This window comes from Artibeus jamaicensis, unplaced genomic scaffold (assembly GCF_021234435.1).
Source record: "Artibeus jamaicensis isolate MK-2021 breed Jamaican fruit bat unplaced genomic scaffold, CSHL_Jam_final contig_1015, whole genome shotgun sequence".
Classification (NCBI taxonomy): domain Eukaryota; kingdom Metazoa; phylum Chordata; class Mammalia; order Chiroptera; family Phyllostomidae; genus Artibeus; species Artibeus jamaicensis.
Window position 1 is genome coordinate 19883526 of NW_026521194.1, and position 20884 is coordinate 19904409.

The 20884-nt window shown below is 36.4% G+C and overlaps 1 protein-coding gene across 1 annotated transcript; it reads right to left on the minus strand.

The window, feature by feature from the left end:
- Positions 1-200: 200 nt before the first annotated feature.
- ICOS (inducible T cell costimulator) lies at positions 201-20371 on the minus strand. Its single transcript, XM_037166030.2, has 5 exons — positions 20276-20371; positions 6234-6563; positions 5439-5545; positions 4339-4423; positions 201-2362 (listed from the first exon to the last, which is right to left on the minus strand). The coding sequence occupies exons 1-5, from the start codon at positions 20331-20333 to the stop codon at positions 2322-2324; spliced, it is 621 nt and encodes a 206-aa protein (XP_037021925.2). The 5' UTR covers positions 20334-20371; the 3' UTR covers positions 201-2321.
- Positions 20372-20884: the final 513 nt, after the last annotated feature.

Genomic DNA, 20884 nt, shown 5'->3' on the forward strand with positions numbered 1-20884 from the left:
TTTTCATAAGTATGTTGTTTCAAACTTTAAAAAAATAGGGAGGAAGGGAGGGAAGAAGGGAGAATGAAAGGGAGAGAGAAAGAAAGAAAATGAAGAGTGACTATTCTAAGCAATAGAACTATCTTCAAGAACAATGACAAATTTGCTAAAGTAATCATTTCCTCCCCCCAAGAACACACAGAGAGGTATTTTTAGTGGCTGCATATCAAATGTTTATTCTTTGGCTTCCTACTACTACTAAAATCCAGTTCATAGGCAGCTCCTCTTAAAACCAGTTTTTATTTCATAGAAATCATATCTTTCAATAATTCACTTGGAAATGTCCCATGCTGAGGATGAGGATGCTTCAGGGCACAGATCTCCTCCCACCCTGGTCCTCCACACAGAGAGCTGCAAACAGCTCAGGGAAGACTCTGCGAGGCCAGCCAGGCCGTTGGAGTCAGCTGGAAAGAGAACACCATACTTGATTCAAATTACAAACTCAGTATTGTACTGTACGCATCCAACATTACACATTCTTAAAATAATAAGCATGCATAATGACAAATCAGGTCTCTTTTTAAAAGTAATCTATAAGCAGGTAATTACAAATTGTGAAACTACTAAATAATTCCATTTTGCCTAAAGTTAAAGATGGTATTGAGTTGTCATCTTGTTCTCTATCTAGGAATCTGTTTCTATTTTGCTCTTGGGGAAGGGGAGGTTGCGGGTGGTGGGACTGAGCAAAAAAAAAAAGAACTCATGGACACAGACAACAGTGTGGTGGTTGCAGGCAGGGGGTGGAGTTGGGACAGGGTATTAGGGTGATCAAGGGTAATGGGTAAAAATACAACGTAAATACACAATTAAAAATATTGAATATGCATTGGCTGTTTCGGAAGTCTTTGGCAAGCACACAGAAAATAGAGTAAATATCTAGGCTAAGAATAATCACATTGCATGTGTTTATAATCTTTCTAATCAAATTATATTCAGAGGAGGACTATTTTAAAAGGCCACATCAGTTTCCAGGCTGAATGGTTTCTAGGAGAGGCAGGCATTCAGAAGTTCTCTGGCATGTCTGTGCTTCTTCATAGCTTCTGGTGGTGCAAATGCAGGCTGACCCACTAACGTCCCTGGGGTGACTTCAGTCTCTGAGGGCAAGAGTACCTGGTTGTCTCCAGAGCAGGGGAGTCTCTCGACCCTGCTCCAGGTTAATAGAGGTTATTTCAACCTCTCAAGCCCGGAGGCAGCATGACTGTAGTTTGGCAGTAACCTTCAAAAACTGTAGTTTTCTTGCTGAATAGGTCATTGGCTCTATCCCAGGACAATGTTTGACAGCTATAGGTTTTATTTGTTTGCAATTGTAATGTGATCTACAAAAATAGCCTACCTCGTAATTAATAGCACCTTGAAAACATAGATAATCGTAGAAAACAGAGTCATAAAATGAAGTCACTTTTCATTCTGGTCAGTGTTTCCTACAACTAACACCAATAAGTCAAGAAAGTATACCATTTTAAATGAATTTGGGGAGAAGATGTTTTCTAGGAGCAAAAATATACTTGTAGAAAGAATATAGGCAAACTATATTAGGCTGTGACTATATATATAATATATTAACATATATTATATATATACATGTATTTTACTGAACAGTAGAGGCAAAATATAGACATAGCTCCCTACTCAGGTTATCTGTCAAGTAGCCATGAAGAAGTATTTTCAAACAGAAAATTGAGAGTAGAAGGCATCTACACTCTTGGTGGAGTGGTGGACTGAGGTTCAGAAGTTGGAAAAGAGCACTGTGTAGTCATGTATTGGCACACTATAGTTACATGTTGACACCTCAGAAATAAAATAGCTACAATTTTGTAGCATCTCCTGCTACTGTCTGATCAAAAAAGGAATGCACATCCTACAAGGAGAAGAGGTAGTCTGTTCATGAAATGTGGACAGGTGTCAGCCCTTGGCTGCCTATTCACTTTGTAGATTTAGTACCCTATGCGCATTTTAAAAATGTTTGTAGATGTGCTTTTTTACTGGCCGATGTGCTGCTAGAAGCAGATGTGAAGACAGTGATTCCAATCCAGCGAGGTCCATTTGTTGAGCATGCATGAGCCAGGCTTTCTGTAAAGCTAGTTGTGAAAGGACATTTGTTTGGATAGAACTCAACAGTAGTGAGGCAGTCTGTTAAAATCTCTGTTGACTGATGCAGTCACTAGTCCAGACTGAACAAACACCAGTAGAAGATGTATGTAGTCAAATCAAGTCAGAGTCTCCATGGTCCAGGGGATGAGGAAATCTTGTACTTCAGGTAGGGGGGAGATGGCCAACATGGTTCATGCTGGGGGACTAGAGATTCCCAAGTTACGAGTAACATCTGTAACAGAAATTTAGCATAAATTCTTTAAAAGGTCTCCATGTGCCTCTATTCCCTTCAACAAGCTTTCCCCTTTTTTCTGCCTTTAAGAAACATACAAACACACACACATGTGCACACATAGGCACACCCCATCCAAACTTTCCTCTATCTTTCAAGACCTGGCATCAGTTCCACATTTTCCATGAAGCTTTCCTCAGCCCAGTCTCATCTCCTATCACAGATATTATCTGAACTCTCCATCTCACATTAATTGAGTACTTTTGACACTATCATGTGACTCCACCCTCCAAGTAAACGTATTACCTCTCTCAGTGATATTCCAGACTGAGAACGAGGACTGTGTTGGGTCTTTTCTTCCTCTATCCAATAGCACAGTGCTATTCACATAATAATCATTAAATAAATATTTGACAGAGGTGCTGAGCCAGCCTTGCTTGGAACTGTGTATGTGTAATGCTTTCAAAATATAGAGAAGAAAGATTCTGCCATTCCTCAAGAAGCTTACACTGTGGCCATTTTCACAATTATTTGTTTAAATCTAATTGCAAGATATATGCTGGGCTTCATAGGCAGGACATGAAGCCACCCACCTCTGATTTCAGCCACAGCTGTGGTGGACACTTCTCTGCATGTTGACTGTTCTAGTACTCTCAGTACAACAGCCCCATCACACATTTCTCTGCTTTTCTGCCTCAGGACTTCCTCTGAACACCCATGAGCCAGCTCATTTCAAGCACAAGGCACAGCTCAGGAATGAGGGAGGTTGATGTGTCTGCCCTTCAGGCAACCTCAAGCCAGTGGTGATGGGAGCCAGTGGATAAATGCTCCACTTATGAAAGATATCTGTATACTTCTCAGAGGTCCTGTGGCCTCTAGTGGAGACCTCAGTAATGCAACCTCCATTTGCTTTCCTCCTCACCTGTCTTACCCACCCTCCTCCTGAACCCCTTCTTGGGGTCACCTTCCATCTAAACTACTTGCACCCAAGTATTTGTCTCAGGGTCTGCTTTCAGCATTCCAAATCAAGGCAGACACATCATTACGAGCAAAGAGATTGAGAGAGATTTTTTTTCAACAGCAAAGTTATATGAAACACAAATTCTTTGCTAGTGAAAAAGCTATGGTATTCAACCTCTGGGCAACAAAGAAGTCACCGAACACCCCGGGCATCAATTTCTTGCATCTAAAAAAATGAGGAGATGAGCTAAAAAGTTCTTTTTCATATTTTAATTGTATGATGACAGATGTTTTTGTGTGTTCCCCTAATGTAAGTTTTTCACCACTGAGTTGTGGCCAAAACGCAATGTCTTCTGTCCCATTGTATACCTCGTATCATTCCACCCCCAAAAGCATAAAACTTACAGATTTTCCACAATCGGTGCTTCAAACTTTCTGAATGCTCCTCAACTTAATGACACTCAAGTTGACAACACTTACTGTTAATAACAAAGGTCAAAGTCCCACCTAACTGGCCTTATTTGACATCCAAGTTCTTTAAACTTGTACATTTTAACAGTATCTTCACCAGTTCTTTCTTCTTCCTCTTGGTAACACCAACTCAGATCTCTCTTCCAAATTCAGTCAAAAATCTCCATGTGTCTACATATCTCCCACAGGGCCTCACTCAGACTTGCACTTAAGTGATAGCCAGTAAATTTCATTGTATGACTTAATGAACTTTTCAACAGGGAAGTCTTAGAATCATCTACATTTTTTAAATATCAATCAGAAAATTGCCTTGATACAATAATGGTTTATGAATTTATTTGGTTATTTTTAATGATAGTTTACAAACCTGTTTTCAATGCACTGTAGAAAATATAACCTCAGTTAAAATAAAAACTCAGCTTTTCACAGAAAATACTACAGTTCAAACTTAGAGACCTTTCCCCTTCCTTTTAAAACCATAAATTAAATCCCAAGCTCACTGTGAAGCATGGTCTTCCCTCCCAAACTCCTAGATGTCACTGTACCTGTGAGTCCAGGCTTCTTGGCCGTGTTCACCGCTGCCATGATCATGTACTCACTGTTAGGATCGTGCACGCTGGATGGATACTTCTGGAAGAAAAAGTGAAAACATGGTTTGGCATCTGCTCTCCCCCATCTCCATCTCTGTTTTCTGGTTTGTTTACTTATTTTTGCCTTATTGTTTATTTGTTTATTTTTGTCTATTCTTTGTTGAAGTGGTATGACAAATGTTATAAGGGGACTTGGGCTCCTGGCTTCAGGCTAAGTAGGAGAATAATATTGACAAGTAAATATGAATATTTCTGCTGAACTAACCTCCTCATTTTTGCCTTTATCATCCTTCCCCCAGTCCATTTAGATCACGGGCCCTATTGCACTCTCCTCCTTCTTTATCTCCTTTCATATTCCATCCTGGCATAGATACATACAGTGTCTGAGCAATGATCACACTATGGATACACTTGAGTAATATGCAGGATGGCATAAGTTCTTTGAGCACCTGTGTTTCGAAAGACTCAAAAGAATACTCTTAGCACAGAAAGATTTTTGTTGTCATTATTGTTATTGTGTTATCTTTCTGCATAGCTTTTCAGTGGTTTTCTTTAAAAACAAGTTCTAATAATTTACCATGCAAAGAAGCTGGCCATTTACTTCTCAGCTACTACTAGTCCCTATAAGCCTTTCTCACTGATTATTTCTTAATTGTCCAACTGAGTGAAACATAACTTTCATCTTGGTCCTGGCTTATAGGAAGCTTAGAATCGAATGTGCAGTCTATGTTAAATAATTTTTAAAATTCAGAAACAATTATTTTTATGTTTTTACCTTTCTCTTAACTTTTTGTCTTTTAATGGCCTCATTTTTTATTGAATAGATAGTATATATCTTGGTAATGCCATTGAATAATTTTTTATATAAAGCAGCTATAAGATAAATAAATTTCTGTTCCAAGTTAGTAGTTTAATTAGTAGTTATATCTTCAGAAGAAGAAATTGTCTATTTATTGATCAGTTTACTCTGGCAAGAGTGATACAAAATTTGATGAGTAAATAACCACTGATATTTCTCGGGAAAGCAGATGCAAGAAGAGATAGACATTGCTCACCTTTTTTGTAAGCCAACATAAAAATATGCATCCAAAAATGTAGGCAACAACAAAAGCTGCACATCCTATGGGTAACCAGAACTTCAGTTGGCAACAAAGCTGTGATTCTGGGTTAGAAAAGAACATATGTTAAGAAAAAGTTCTAAGAAATCTTCTTTTTCGGTGCTGAATCACAAGTTCTTTTACCAAATTTAAAAGTGCTATTTAATCAAATGAGCTTGTCTTTATTACAACCATGAAATCCAGTACATAGTAAATGACATCATTTTAGTATTGTAGCAAGGATCCAACAACTAAAACCTAAGAGACTCTATGTTCATACACGTTTACAAATATGGTTAATAAAAAGGGCTTCTCTGTCTATATTTTTATAAAAGAATAAGCAGGAAAATTAATGACATAAAACTGCCATTTTTCAGTCATCTCACTGCAGTTCACAAACCAAGCATAAAATCAATACCATAAGTGTTAAATAAATAGAATTAATAGTTATTAAGCCATGGATTTCAGTATTTGTCTTCATTTTCCTGATTTTCAATGGCATGTGTGTTTTAAAGACAACATGACCTATTGCTAACTCATCAGTTTACATGATTAAATTACATAATACTGGTGAATACTAATTATTATTATTAATAAATCATCCTTTGCATATTTTCATCATAAGTGATTGCCATCAATTGCACCTAAATGAACTTCAACACAAAAGATACGTGTTTGTTATCACAAGTGAGAAAAGTTGTCAAAGTGCATATGCACACTTACATTTTTCAAAAGATTAAAACAATGTCTTACCATAAACATGCAAATACTCTCGGGTAACAATCTCTCGAAAAGGAGGAGGATCAAAAATTGATAGATTGCAGATGTAATAGCTGGCATGAGAACTGTCCAAGTTGTTCAGAAAAAAAGAGACACTATCATTGGATAACTGGCAGGACTTCAGATTCTCAGTGGGTGGTGTGTTTCCACTTCCCTTCGCTTTAGTGAGATTACACAATACTTGCGTCCCTTTTAGCAACTGCAGCCTGAACTGCCGGACATCCTCAGGGCACTTGCATAAAATTTGTACACCTCCACTGTGATATGTAATCATCTCAGATTTGGCAGCATGTTTGACTTCTCCTGGATTAAAGGGGAAACAAAGTGAAAGCGATATTTTATGCAGAGATTATCTTAGTAATTATATTTGAACACAAAAATAATCTCTTCACAAAGTCACCCCTATTGCACCAAAGTGACAGAATTAAACAACAACAAAGAACATGGCAATAGCTAAAACTGTGCCCTGGGAGAAATCTAACCAGAAATGTGTTTGTCATATATGAATATATAATATGCAATGTATTAGGTAATATAGTTACAAAGTACGAATCAAACGGATATGGTCCCTGCCATTTGGCAGCTCCCATGTTGGAAACAGATGGTAAACAAATCAATATGTAGTAATGCACCATATTCTGTACAAGAAAGTGGAGTACTAATCAAATAAAGGTAGTGGGACTTGTTTGAATTTTGATGGAGAATCAGAAAATGCCACTTTGAGGAAACGACTTATATCATTGAAATTGAAGGACGATTAGCACTTAATCAAACAAGGAGAGTTTGGGAAGAGATTTGGGGAATGATGTAGTTAAGAAAAAACTTTTAAAAGTACAAATAGCTTAAACTTAAATTTTATTTAAATATATATTTAGATTATACTTTCCTGCTAGAGCTTAGAGAACAGATGAATCATTTTCAAATAATAGAGATGTGTGTCTTCTCGGAATCTCATCCACTGAAAACTATATCAAGGTCTGATAAAAAACTTAAGGCCCTAGATTCTCACTTACTGTTTCATTCTTTCAGATAAATTTTAAGCTTATAGGAAGCCAAGATTGTTTTTGTGAGCTACATTAGGCTCACAACAGGAAAAACCTGAAATGGTTTTGACCTGGATGCAGATTCTAAATTATTAGATTATAAATTCAAACTGCTGTTTGCATTCCTCTATTTAAAATTTTGATTTTTTTAATGTGAGAAAGTTTTATGCTGAAATTGGGAAAAATATTACTACAACAGTTTTTTTTATTTGTTTTAGAATCTCTGTTCTAGTCTGGTGGCTCAGTTGGTTGGAGCATTGTCCTGAGCACCAAAAGTTTGCAGGCTCAATCCCCTATGTGAGGCAACTGATCTGTGTTACTCTCTCACATTGATGTTTTTTTCCCTCTCTTTCTCCCCACTTCTTTTCTCTCTAAAAATCAATAAACATATCTTCAAGTAAGGAATAAATAAATACATATAAAAATAAAATCTGTTTTAATTCTGAAATATCTGTATATTTTTGCTTTTTATTATTCAGATATATACTTGTTTTATATAGCAAACATATTATTTTGTGTTCCTTTATTGTCATTTAATGTTATATCATGAACATTCCATTTTGATAGTCATCATAATTACCCTTTTTAATGACTGCTTAAAATAGGCTATAATGTTAATTTATCATAATTTGTTAAAGCATTTACTAATAGTAAATATTGTTTTTTTTAACATTTTGCTTTTATATAAATATTATGATATTTGGTCAGATTGTTTAAACATTATTATGACACTGTGTTGCCATATTACTGAAAGATCTATTTATAGTATGATTAGTATTATGCAAGAGGATTCATATACCACAACTCTACTTGCACTAGTTGCCTTAATTTTATTTAAGATTTACCAGAGTTACTCATTTCTCTTTTTTCTTTTTTAAGTATATTTTATTGATTATGATATTACGGTTTTCCCAATTTCTGCCCCTTTATCTCCTCTCCACCCTGTACCCCCAACCCTACAGCATTCCCCCTCTTTAGTTCATGTACATGGGTTGTACATATAAGTTCTTTGAGTTCTCTGTTTCTTATACCATTTTTGATTTCTCCTTGTCTATTTTATGCCTACCAACTATGCTTCTTCTTCCCTATACCTTTTCCCCTGCTATTCCTCCCTTCCTCCTCCCCACTAATTTCTCCATGTGATGTCCATTTCTCTGATTCTGTTTCTCTTCTAGTTGTTTGCTTAGTTTTTGTTTTCATTGTCTTTTCTTTTAGGTTCATTTGTTGATAGTTGTGAATTTGTTGTCATTTTACTGTTCATATTTTTTTATCTTCTTTTTCTTAGATAAGTCCCTTTCACATTTTGTATAATAAGGGCTTGGTGATGATGAACTCCTTTAACTTGACCTTATCTGGGAAGCACTTTATCTGCCTTTCCATTCTAAATGATAGCTTTGCTGGATAGAGTAATCTTGGATGTAGGTCCTTGCCTTTCATGACTTCAAATACTTCTTTCCAGCCCATTCTTGCCTGCAAGGTTTCTTTTGAGAAATCAGCTGATAGCTTTATGGGCACTCCTTTGTGGGTAACTCTCTCCTTTCCTCTTGCTTCTTTAAGATTCTCTCTTTATCTTTAATCTTGGCTAATATAATTATGATGTGCCTTGGTGTGTTCCTCTTTGGGTCCAGCTTCTTTGAGACTCTCTGGGCTTCCCAGACTTCCCAGAAGTCTATTTCCTTTGCTAGATTTGGGGAGTTTTCCTTTGTTATTTGTTCAAATAAGTTTTCAATTTCTTGCTGTTGTTCTCCTTCTAGCACCCCTATAATTCAGATATTGGAATGTTTCAGGTTGTCCCTGACATTCCTCAGCCTCTCTTCATTTTTTTTTAAATTCTTGTTTCTTCATTATGTTCTGGTTGGATGTTTATTTCTTCCTTTGGTTTCAAATCATTGCTTCAAGTCCTGGTTTCCTTCCTGTCACTGATGGTTCCCTGAATATTTTGCTTTATTTCATTTTGGGTATGTTTCATTTGTTCTTTCATTTTTCAAGCAAGTTAAATCAATTCTGTGAGCATTTTTATTACCAGGGCTTTAAATTCTCCATTAGATAGGTTGGCTGTGTCCTCATCACTTAGCTCTCTTTCTAAAGCTTTGCTCTGTTCTTTCATTTGGACATATTTCTTTCTCTTGGTGCACCTGTTAAGTTGTAAGGGGGCTGGGCTTTGAGTGTTCACTAGGGCAGGGCAACCCTCCTTGCTGTACTGCGGGGCTGTCTGTGGGGGAGAGTTCAGATCCGGAACGATGCAACTCACCTGCTCATCTCTAGCCCACTTTCCAACAAACTCTTGTGTGAGACTGGGAGTTCTCCCACCTTGGCAATCTCCACAATTCACAGTGAGCTCTGAATCTCAGTTTCCCATTTAGCCAGTCCCACCCACATGGATTCTTACTGGTCTGGTTGTTCTAGTTGACTGTTTCTTTAATTCTTTGGTTGTCAGAGTTTCATATACTTTGATTTTTATGGCACTTCGGATTGTTTATTGATTTTAGATTGGTTGTTAGCCTCCTTTTGGTTCTGCAAGGAAGCGAAGGGTTTCTATCTGTGCCTCCATCTTGGCCAGAAATCCCTCATTTTTCTTAATATCTGTTAACTTCAATGTATGTCTCTTATATTACTAAGAAATAGATTTCCAACTTGGGGTTTGCTTGTGAATATACAAACAAGGATTCTAGTTTTCAGTTATGGCAATCCAGATTATTTAATCCAATTCCCATATACAAAAACTAAAATGCTGAACAAAGTGTCTAAAATATTATTAAAAGGATTATAGAGCTGACACAAAGAAAAGGAATTACTAGGTTAAATTTGAAGAACCAGAACCCAGAGAGTTAAGCAGAGTTTAGCAACTGCTTTTATGCTGAGAGCATTTGCTCTTCTCCCATATTCAAACTTTTGTTTTCATGTTTCAACTCCCAGAGTGTGAAAAGTGAGAAATGTAGTAGGAGACCCTTTCCTCAATAAACTGGGATTCCCCCCAAATTTTATTCTTAGAGTTCAGGTAAACCAAAAGTAAACCAGCCCTCATGTAGATTATACTTTGAATCACTTCAGCAGTTCACAAAACCTCAGTTCTTAAATTTTGTTGAAGGTGATTTTGGATTCTTATTACCTGTAGGCTTTTAAAAGTAAAAATGCAAACTACTTCAGATAGAAAAGACTTACATCCTAGGCCTCGGATTATATCTACAAATAATATTTTAATATAATGACAAGCACACCCTAAAAAACAGACACAAGGGAAACAAGATAATGGAAACAACTGATTAATATTTCTCTTTCTCCCTCAACCCCCACTTTCTCTCTCATATCAATAAATGTATCCTCAAGTGAAGATTTTATAAATAAATAAATATTTTTAAAGTACAAAGAAAATAATGCTTATTTCATTTCTAAAATAGAGGGAGTAATATAAGCACGGGGAAAGAACCAATAATATGAGAAGAGGTGAAGTCTGCATTATATGAAAGTGAAAGTTGTTTTGTTTGAGGACTTATTTGTCTGAGTGAACTATGTTGCATTATTATTGTTTTGATGCTTGTATCTCTACCATCTGCTGTAGAACATAAACTTAGCGGTCTGGTTCTCAGTTCCTTTAGAAATGAACAGAGTAAATTTCCCAAGGACTAAGAATGGCAGCAAGTAAACCACAAAGCCATCTTGGGGTAAAAGTTTCTGTGGCCACTGTGTGTACAAACAGACATAATCCATTGTCTTCTATTTCTAAAGATGGTTTTGCCATCAAATTTTTCCCTTTTGTGTCTACACAAGGACTTATAACCCAACACAGAATGAAATGTAATAGTCAGTAGTACAGGATGGTAGAGTCCAATGCAGTGGTTCCTATGGAAACCATAGGAAAATTCAGGCTCTGGGATTAACAAGCCTCTGTGACTAGAGTACCCCTCTGGACTTCAGTCACTTCACCTGTGAAATAAGGAAGTGAGACCGAAACATCTTAAAGTACTTTCTAACACTTACCATCTATGGATCGAGGATCAGAACATACCCACCATGTAAGACTATAAATAATCCTATGGCCATACCACCCTGAATGCACCCAATCTCATCTGACTTCAGAAGCTAAGCAGGATCAGCCTGGTTAGTACTTGGATGGGAGACTACAAATAACCAAGAAAGCTACTACTTTGCTGTTGAATCCTCCAGGGAAGAAACCATGCTCCCATAATCCCTCTCTGTCCCAGAGTCTTATTGGGCTGTTCCAGGAAGTCAGGAAAAAATGAGAATAAATGAGACTACCTTACTTGCCCATGGAAGTGTGTAAGTAGAACCAGAAAGACTAAAGTTTTCTTGAGTGACAGTGCCAAGGGTTCATGCCATTCCCATCTGAGGAGTAACTGGAAATTCCTCCCAAAGTCTGTTTCTCCTGGACATGCTATTTTTTTCATTTTATCATAGTTAGTCTAAAAATTACCTCAGTCACCTTTTTATTATTAAATGTAGTGCTAAGAAGCCTGATTTAATTTCCCACATCCTGAATACTTAAACACTCCATCTGGAAAACCATTTGGGGGCAAATCTAAGTCTGCAATTTGAATACTTTAAACCAGTAGTGTCAAATTCATTTTCACCGGGGGCCACATCAGCTTCGCAGTTGTCTTCAAAGGCCAAATGTCATTTTAGGACTGTATAAATGTAACTACTCCTGAACAGTTAAAACAAGAGTTAGGCTGCCAATGGGTAGAAACAAGGTGCTGGGCCAGATAAAACAAGGTGGAGTGCCAGATTCGGCCGGCAGGCCTTGTGCTTGCCACCTGTGGTTTAGACAGTGCAGATTATTCATCTCTAGGGTCACAGACTCTCAGGAGTGTGAAAGATTGTGGGTTTAATCTAAGGTTGGAATGCCACTAGCAACAACCAAGGGAAGTGTTAATAAAAGCAGGCAACCACATGAAGACTAAGTCTCACAGGACCACTGGTAAGACTGTCAATGGGAAGCAAGTTTAGTTTCCTGCCCCTCTGTTTTATTCCCAGTAAAATGTATTCACTTCTCCTCCACTTTAAGTACAACTATCCAGACTGGTATTGTGAAGGTCAGGTTTAAATCTCGCTGATTATTTGAATCTCCAGAGTACACAGTTATTAAGTTTGCCCAATGTATAGGGGTCCTGGGACCAATGATTGTTCTAATACACTCAGGTGTTTCATAACCACAGCATGTCAGTAATTTGTGATATATCTTTAGGACTACAAGAGCTTCCTAACTCTCTGCTGTCACTCTTGCCCATTTACTGCCCATTCTCCTGAAGGACACCAGAATGATTTTCTAACATATGCAATTGGATAGTGCCATTGCCCTGCTTATAAAACATCTAGGGCCTTTCCAGTTCACTTAGAATAAAATCTAACTCCTTACCCTGGTTTCCATGACCTGCATGACCCACCCTATTTCTCTAACCATTTTATGTCAGTCATTCACTACACAGTAGTCACAATGCTCTTCTTTCTATTCCTCTAACACGAGAAGCAGAGTCCAGGGCTTTGGAATTGTTGTTTCATTGTCTGGAATCTGGAATGTTCTCTCTGATCTTCACATGCTGCTTCTCCTTCTTTTTTTTAATGAAACTAGAGATGATTTTTATTATAGATTTCTTTTTAAAAATATTTTTAAAGGTTATTGTTGTTCAAGTACAGTTTTCTGCCTTTTCTCTCCACCTTTCCCCCCAACCCCAGCCATACCCACCTCCTTCCCCTAATTCCACCTGGCCTTGGTTTTGTCTGTGTCCTTTATAGTTGTTCCTGCAAAATCCTCACTCTTTCCTCCACATTATCCCCTCCCATCTCCCCTCTGGTTACTGTCTATTTATTCTTAATTTCAATGTCTCTGATTATATTTTGCTTGCTTGTTTGTTTTGTTGATTAGTTTCCAGTTAAAGGTATGATCTTCACATGCTTCTTACTTCTGTAGAAACCACTGACCACTCAATCCAGATGACACCCCAAGTCATTTTCTATCATATTGCCTGAAATAAAGTATTTATTATTGTCCGAAACTATCAGATTTATTTGTTTATTTGTTTGTTGTCTGGTTACCCCACCATAACATAATCTTTAAAATCAGTGACCTTGTTCATCTTATTAGAAATCCATCCCAAATACCTATAATAGTACCTGATATGCAGTAGAGCAAAATGAATATTTCTTGGATGGATGGATGAATGGACAAATAAATAAATCTGTAGTATTTTTAAATCTGGGGGGATAAAGCATTGAGTATGGAATCTAAGAACCAAAGGGCTATTAGAAATGATCCATTTAAGGCTTTTATTTTACAATTACATTTATCAAGCTAAATTAGGGTCAAAAAAGTGAGCATCTTGCCCAGGATACCTCCTTAACTGGAATATCAGATTCTAATGTAAATTATCTGTCTGAGTTTAAAGAAACAGGTTCTCCACCTGTAAATATCCTCCAGGTTCATAAATATTTATTTAGATAAATAATGATTCTCTTGGCTCTTTTATGTCTAGCAAGGGAAGGTCAGGTTTAAATCTGGCTGATTATTTGAATCTCCAGAGTACACAGTTATTAAGTTTGCCCAATGTATAGGGGTCCTGGGACCAATGATTGTTCTAATACACTCAGGTGTTTCATAACCACAGCATGTCAGTAATTTGTGATATATCTTTAAGTATACATTTTTATATTGCTATGTCTTTTGGTATTTAATGCATTATTAAAAATGCAAACAGGAGCATGTTGTCTTGAATTCTGTTGATGAGTCTTAAAATCTGAATATTAATTCTTAGTTTTTGTTTTGATATCGTATCTGTTTACTTCTTGTCGGTACTCCCAGATTATAAGTACACTAGAGCGATGATTTTCAACCTTTTCATCTCATGGCACACATACTTATTACTAAAATTCTGCAGCATACCATAAAGTATATTTGTTTGCCACTCTGACAAAAAATAGGTATAATTTTGATTCATTCATGCCAGACAGCCATTGTTGTGTTGATTATTGTCATTTTTTTATTTGACAATCTAAGGGAAAAGAGGTCAGTGCTGCTGATTAGTCAGAAATTGCATGGTTTAAAAATTCTCATGACACACCAGTTGAAAATTGCTGCTCTAGAGAACACGTACTATATCTTCTTAATCACATTGACTACTATGTCTACAGGGTACTATCTTCCCAACAGAGGCTCAAACCTGTTAACTGCTGCTATGATTTTTATAATATTACTGTTGATATCAATAGTCTAGTGTTTTCAAGAGAAAAATAAGACTCTTTAAAGTAGGTGATTTCTTCAGGTTTTTAATTATTTCAGGGGATAAGTATATTTGCATCCTCGTTTTTGGGCAAGCTGTTAAGAAAACCTCTGAAGAAAAATGTATTCACCTGTACCATGTATCAAATTGCACTATGGTATGGTTCAAAAATTTATTTGCAAGTTAACTCTTTTAGTAGCTAAACTACTTCATTTCTTCAGTATAAGATAGTCTTGTCAAACCCATCCTACCAGGATGGTTTGTAAGCAGTCGTATTTTTCATGGTTGAAAAATTTTGACAAAAACATTCAGAAAATTCACACAATATAGGGACTGTGAGACAAATCAGCAATTTGACTTTACTCTTCTTAGCTCAGACCTTTAACCACAAACCTCCAAAAGGTGTCAAAGTGATAGAAAGATAAGATCTCCTGAGTTAGCAATTATTGGTAATGCTTATTAAACACATTTTCTGTAATCAAACAATGATAAGCTTAACTGGGCATAGCACGTATATGAGACTTAAGAGGCAAAGTTCTAAAAATTGCAATGTGTATCTTGTTACATTTGACCTTTTACTAAGAAATTCTAAAAATGTGCTTTCTACCACTTTTTTCACCTTTCTTAAAAGCATTATCATTTCTTATAAGTTGACTAGCTAAAAACTTTATATATGCATCATTTCTATACTTAGCATTATTATTCAATGGTATCCATAATCTAAAGAAGTGATTGAAATCAGTAGGAAGAGTTGGCAAAATAAGCCCAGTAGAAATTCTTAACATTTGCTGAAAATAAAGCCAAAAATGTGAAAAAATGAGGAAAAAAATTGAAAGCCAAAAAAAGCACACACACACAGTGTGTGAATTGTTTATACTCTCCAACAAACTCTGTACTGGGGAATAAAACAAACCCTGATCCTCTAAGTTAAATGAAAGATTAATTTTCTTCTAGTAAAAACCTGTTTTTGAGAAAATGGAAACATCCCAGAAGTTATATAAAACTGTGTAGTAACTATTCACAAACTAATTAACTTGCAAACAAGTTATTTCATTGCCATTCATTTGAAATTGTCCTACTAGGGAAATCACATGAGGTTAAATAGACCAAAATCTCTTCCAGGGAGAGGGAGAGAGAATTTTATCAGTACCCATGAATATCCACACTATTTCCCAGCCTTCAGCGGCTGTGCAAAGCCTTTGGGCATGCAGACAAGGTGTTCACTTGGCTGAACTCATTTACGTGTAAGGCTCCAGCTCTCATCTCTACTCTAGTGATCCCCCCCAGCTTGACTCCAGGGAACCCCACCTTTTGACTCCAGGGAACATTTTCAATTTCCTTTTGACATCTCTATTTGGAAATCATATACATCAAGAGTAAGAGTTACAAACTAAATTCTTTATTCACTCACAAACCAAAACCATCATCCTTTTAGAGAGTCACTAGTCTGACTTTCACAATCTCAGAGTCTTCCTCATTTCTTCCTCCCCGACTCTCCTGATCCACTTGGTCACCAAGTCCCGATAACTAACTAGCTCAGGGGTATCTCTTGATTTCATTTTCTTCCTCCACCCCCATGGCCAATCCAGATCTTTTCATCTCTTCCCTCATCTGTGAAAGCAACTTCTTGACTGTCCTTTTCAACAGCAGTCTCTCCCATCTGAGTCTCTCCTCCAGGTTGCTCCCAAAATTGTGTTTCTAGAAAGTGCTTCACTCCCCAACTTAAAGCTTCCATTACATTTTTGTTTATGAGGTAAAAAAAAAATCAACTTTTTTGGGCATGGCAAAAAATCCTTTGACAATCTTACAGATCATATATTCAAGCCATACTGAATTTTTTGGCCATTCTTTTTATATTGTCACTTCTGTTTCCATCAATTAGAATATCTTATTACCCCTTTATTTGCCTAGAAATCCTCACTATTCTTTAAGAACTATTTTGAATTGGTCCCTGAGATCCACTCCCCAACCCCCGACAAAAACTCCTATCTCTAGCCTCTCAATAGTATTTTGCTTACACCAATATATTTATAATTCATATATGTGTAGAGCATTATCATTCTATCTTTCTCATTTAACCCTAAGCTTCACAAGAATAAGGACTGCTTCATGGTCCTCTAAATAATCCCAGGACCTGGAACATATCAGAAGGTCAATAATATTAAATCAATGAATATGTAGAAGAATATAGAGATTGAGCATGGTTGCTTCATGTCCTACAACAGGCTGAGGAGAAGATCAAGAATCACAGGGCACGACACTATTCATTAGATATTGAAGAATACTTGTTTCCCAGTCCAACAACAAGGACTCATACTGAATAATTCCTAGCCAGTGCTCTGAAGTCCAATAGGTCTGGAAATAATAGAAATATCTAAACTTTCAAAAGCTTCCAAAACTAATACCAACAATAACTTATGAGCATGGAGTACTTCCTCTGTATTGAATCCTGTGTTAAATGCATTACATGTTATACATCATTCGATGTTCATTATAACATTTGCAGTCAGATTTTTTATTTTTTCCCATTTTACAGATGAAGAAACTGTGGCTTTGACTTACTGGCCCAAGGTTATAGAACCAATAAGTAATAAAGCCAAAGTTAGGACCTAGACAATCTGAGGCTAGAATCCACACTCTTAAAGAGCCACTAAGTGTATTGGTATAGATTTGGTATTTTAAGATATTTCTTTTCCTTCAAGATGTGTTAGGTATACGATAGTCCCAAATATTTAAAGTAGTCACACTGATATCACATAGATGCTATGATTGAAAGCATTATTATACACCAAAAAATATATAATTTCTCAGATATGAAATTACATGTGCTTAGCACATTGGACCTGCAACAAAGTCTGGGTCTTTGCTCTGAAAGGGTCTAAATCCTTAATGATTATTCTGTGATTTATCTGCCTATTGAATTATAAAAATATGGATTCACATATGCAAAAAAATTTTCATTGTAATTAAATAAGGACAAACAGATACTACTATAAAATTTTGGCTTTAGACCTAGATAATACAAAATGAAAAGAATGTTCATTGTGAGTTCAGTGGAGGTGCTGTGGTTGTTTTTCATGAATCGATTTTTTTAGTGCTGAGCCATAGGAGAATATAATGTCATCTGCTAAAACTTTCATTTCTCAAATTCAAAAAAGTTACATTTACCATATTTTGCTATATATAATGTGCATCCATGTATCTGTGCACATTATAGACAGAGTTCTTATACCCCTTATACCCATGGTATGTAGTCATTATACCCATATATAATGTGCATCCTTATTTTTTCCCTCAAAAGTTCAGGCAAAAAAGTGTGCATTATACACTGCAAAATATGTGTATATGCACAAATACTGTATTTAATTGCTTATTGAAAGTGCCAAGTGTACATTATATCAACAGCTCAGACAAACAAGATTCCATCAGAACTAGTGGTTTACTGAGTCAAGACTCTCCAGTCTGTCTTTCTCTGTTTTTCAGTATAAAAGTTGGAAGGGACATTCGAGTTTCAAGTCTCCACACTGAACTTAAAAAAAGTCATCATTAGCATGTGGAGGTAAACAAGCCAAGTTGTACAACTCCAGTAGGTAGAGGCCTCTGATTTGTATTCACATATACATATGTACAGAAGAATTCGGCATTCCAACAGAAAAAAATTTTATCAAAAATTAAAGAAAAAAGTAATGTTATTGACTACAGTGATGTTTCAAGACTCCTGCAGCTTTGCCTAAGGACACAAATACATTTGACACAATTCACCACATAACCTGTATCTGTGAGTTCAAATGTTTTAAATTTGTTTTTGTTTTTTATTTATTTATATTGTCCAGTTCAAGAAAGGACTCATAAAGTTTCATAGACCTAAAATGTGCAAGCTTGTTCTTTCTGTACAGCAATGTGGGGATTTTGCTTTCATTCTCGGCCTCACTTTGCACCATCTCCAGTGCCTTCCTTCTCTACTCAGGCACATCTGTCTACTACCGGTTCCCTGGCCCTACTTTATTCCCTCCTACCATAGGTGCTCCACACTTACTCTTTTCATGGTATGGCTTATAGTTCCCCACCCTCACACCATTTTCCCCATTTAATCCTATTTGTCTTTCAAATATCAATCCAAGTGTCACTTTCATAGGAAAGACTTCAATGAACCACACTTCCCAACCACACTTCCACACCCACACAGCATAAATAGGCTTCTTTATTACATTCTATGATAGAACTGAGTTCTGTTAGTGATTATCATTAATTCATGGGATTATTTGATTAATGTCTCTCTCTTAACCACTCAGCCTCATGAAAGTAGGGAGTGATCTTATTTAGCTTGTAGTATACTTGCAGCAGCTAGCACATTACTTCCTGCATGGTAAATACTCAGTGCTATATGAAAAACTGGATGAGTGAATGAATGAATGAGTCAATATTAATTCTGAAGCTATTCATTTTTTGCCTATGCTGCTAAAGGATTCCATTGGGCCCCGGCTGGTATAGCTCAGTGGATTGAGCACAAACCTGCAAACCAAAGGGTTGCCGGTTTGATTCCCAGTCAGGGCACATGGCTGGGTTGTGGGCCAGGTCCCCAGTAGAGGGCACTCAAGAGGCAATCACACATTGATGTCTCTCTTCCTCTCTTTCTCCTTTCCTTCCCTCCTCCCTAAAAATAAATAAAATCTTTTTTTTAAAAGGATTCCATTGGGTTATAGAAAAAATATAGACAAGCAAGTTGTCCTGAACTGCCCTTGGGACTTATAAGTAGACCTTAATTTCATATTTCTCATCATTCTTAAGAGTATCTGACCCACTTTGCACCACCACAAGGTCAAACATTTGACCAGTCTACTTTTGTTTTTTTTATTTTTTAGGGGGAAAAAAAGCATATTTCTTTGTAACACTAAAATATTTATTTCTAGATAAGATTATATCTACTAAAAGTTCTGACTTCACTTTTAGTGTTACTAGAACTCCCCAATTTAACATAATTGAACTTTTCTTTTCCCAACCTCAAGAACGAGGCTCAGAGTTTAGGATAAAATAAATGTAATACTAAATAAAATGTATAGGGTAAGAAACAGTAGAAACATATATTAACTTAGTTGTAGGCAGCATTATTTAAATTGTTCAAAAAGAGTCTGATATATACCATCTAAAAGAAAGAATTGAGGACTTCAGAATAATTTTTTAAAAGTCTAACAAGGGCTGGGGAATGTTTTTACATTATCTACTACTCCTTGGCCTTTTAGAGGGACACTTTGGGCTGAAAACACTCTTTGGAGGCCTGGGCATTTCTGGCGACAGACACCCAGATAAGACTAAAATCAAAATCCTTTCTTTCGAAGTGCTTCCATGTCATTTCTCCTCCAGAAATAATTCCCAGCCCAGTGCCAGGACTTTTAGTTTTCATTCTGTTGACACAAGCCCGTTTGCCTTTCACCTTTCTCTGAGAATAGTAAGCCACTCTTCTACATTATCCACTAAAAAGTAACTCCAAGCAGGCAGTTTAAAATTTTAATTGTCTGATGAAACACTTGTTTTCATCTTAAAACATAATATCAAAGGAAGCAATACAAACTCAATGCCATCAACAGTGACATACCCTTGGCCATCCACACACGTGGGCACTTCTGCAATTGTTCTGACTTTCAAAAAAATACTTTCTGTTTGGTGCCTAAATTTTCTACCCTTGATTTTCTTACTGTTCACTTGAATTAAACTTACAAGAAATATTGAATAGTCCACTTACCTGTTAGAACTTCAACTTGGAAGCAGAAGAGAAAGAAATACCAAAGGTCAGACTTCATCTTTGCCAAGGACAGATAAAATCCTCTCCTTCAGTGTTTTAAAAAAAAATGACAGCAAATTCATCCTCTCAGGTGTTTTCTATTTGCTGGAAAGGAAGTGGTTTTTGTGGGGGTTGATGTAATGTGAATGCAAGGAAGTGTTTTTTAATTGATGACAGTGGTTATGTGAGAGGCTTTACTGCTGAAGGGGAATGATCATAATCCATGGATTGTTGATGATTTTGAAGACACAGGAGAACTCTCCCCTCATTCTGGTTCCAATAAAACAAGTGGAAGAGACAACGCCTATTCTCTTCAAAACCACCCTATTTTTTTGAATCAATAGTTATTGGGGGTAACAGGATATAAAAATAGCCACATGATGAACAACATATTCTGACACATTTCTGTCTTACGCTATTTGCTTGAGAGAAATAAAGCCTTTGAGATAGGACAAGAAATAAATGAAATTATTACAGAAGTTGAAATGAAGATATCTGAAAGAGGAGCAATGCAGTAATCTGAGAAATAGTATTTGCACAGCATTCATTGTTCATTTTCCAAATGATGAA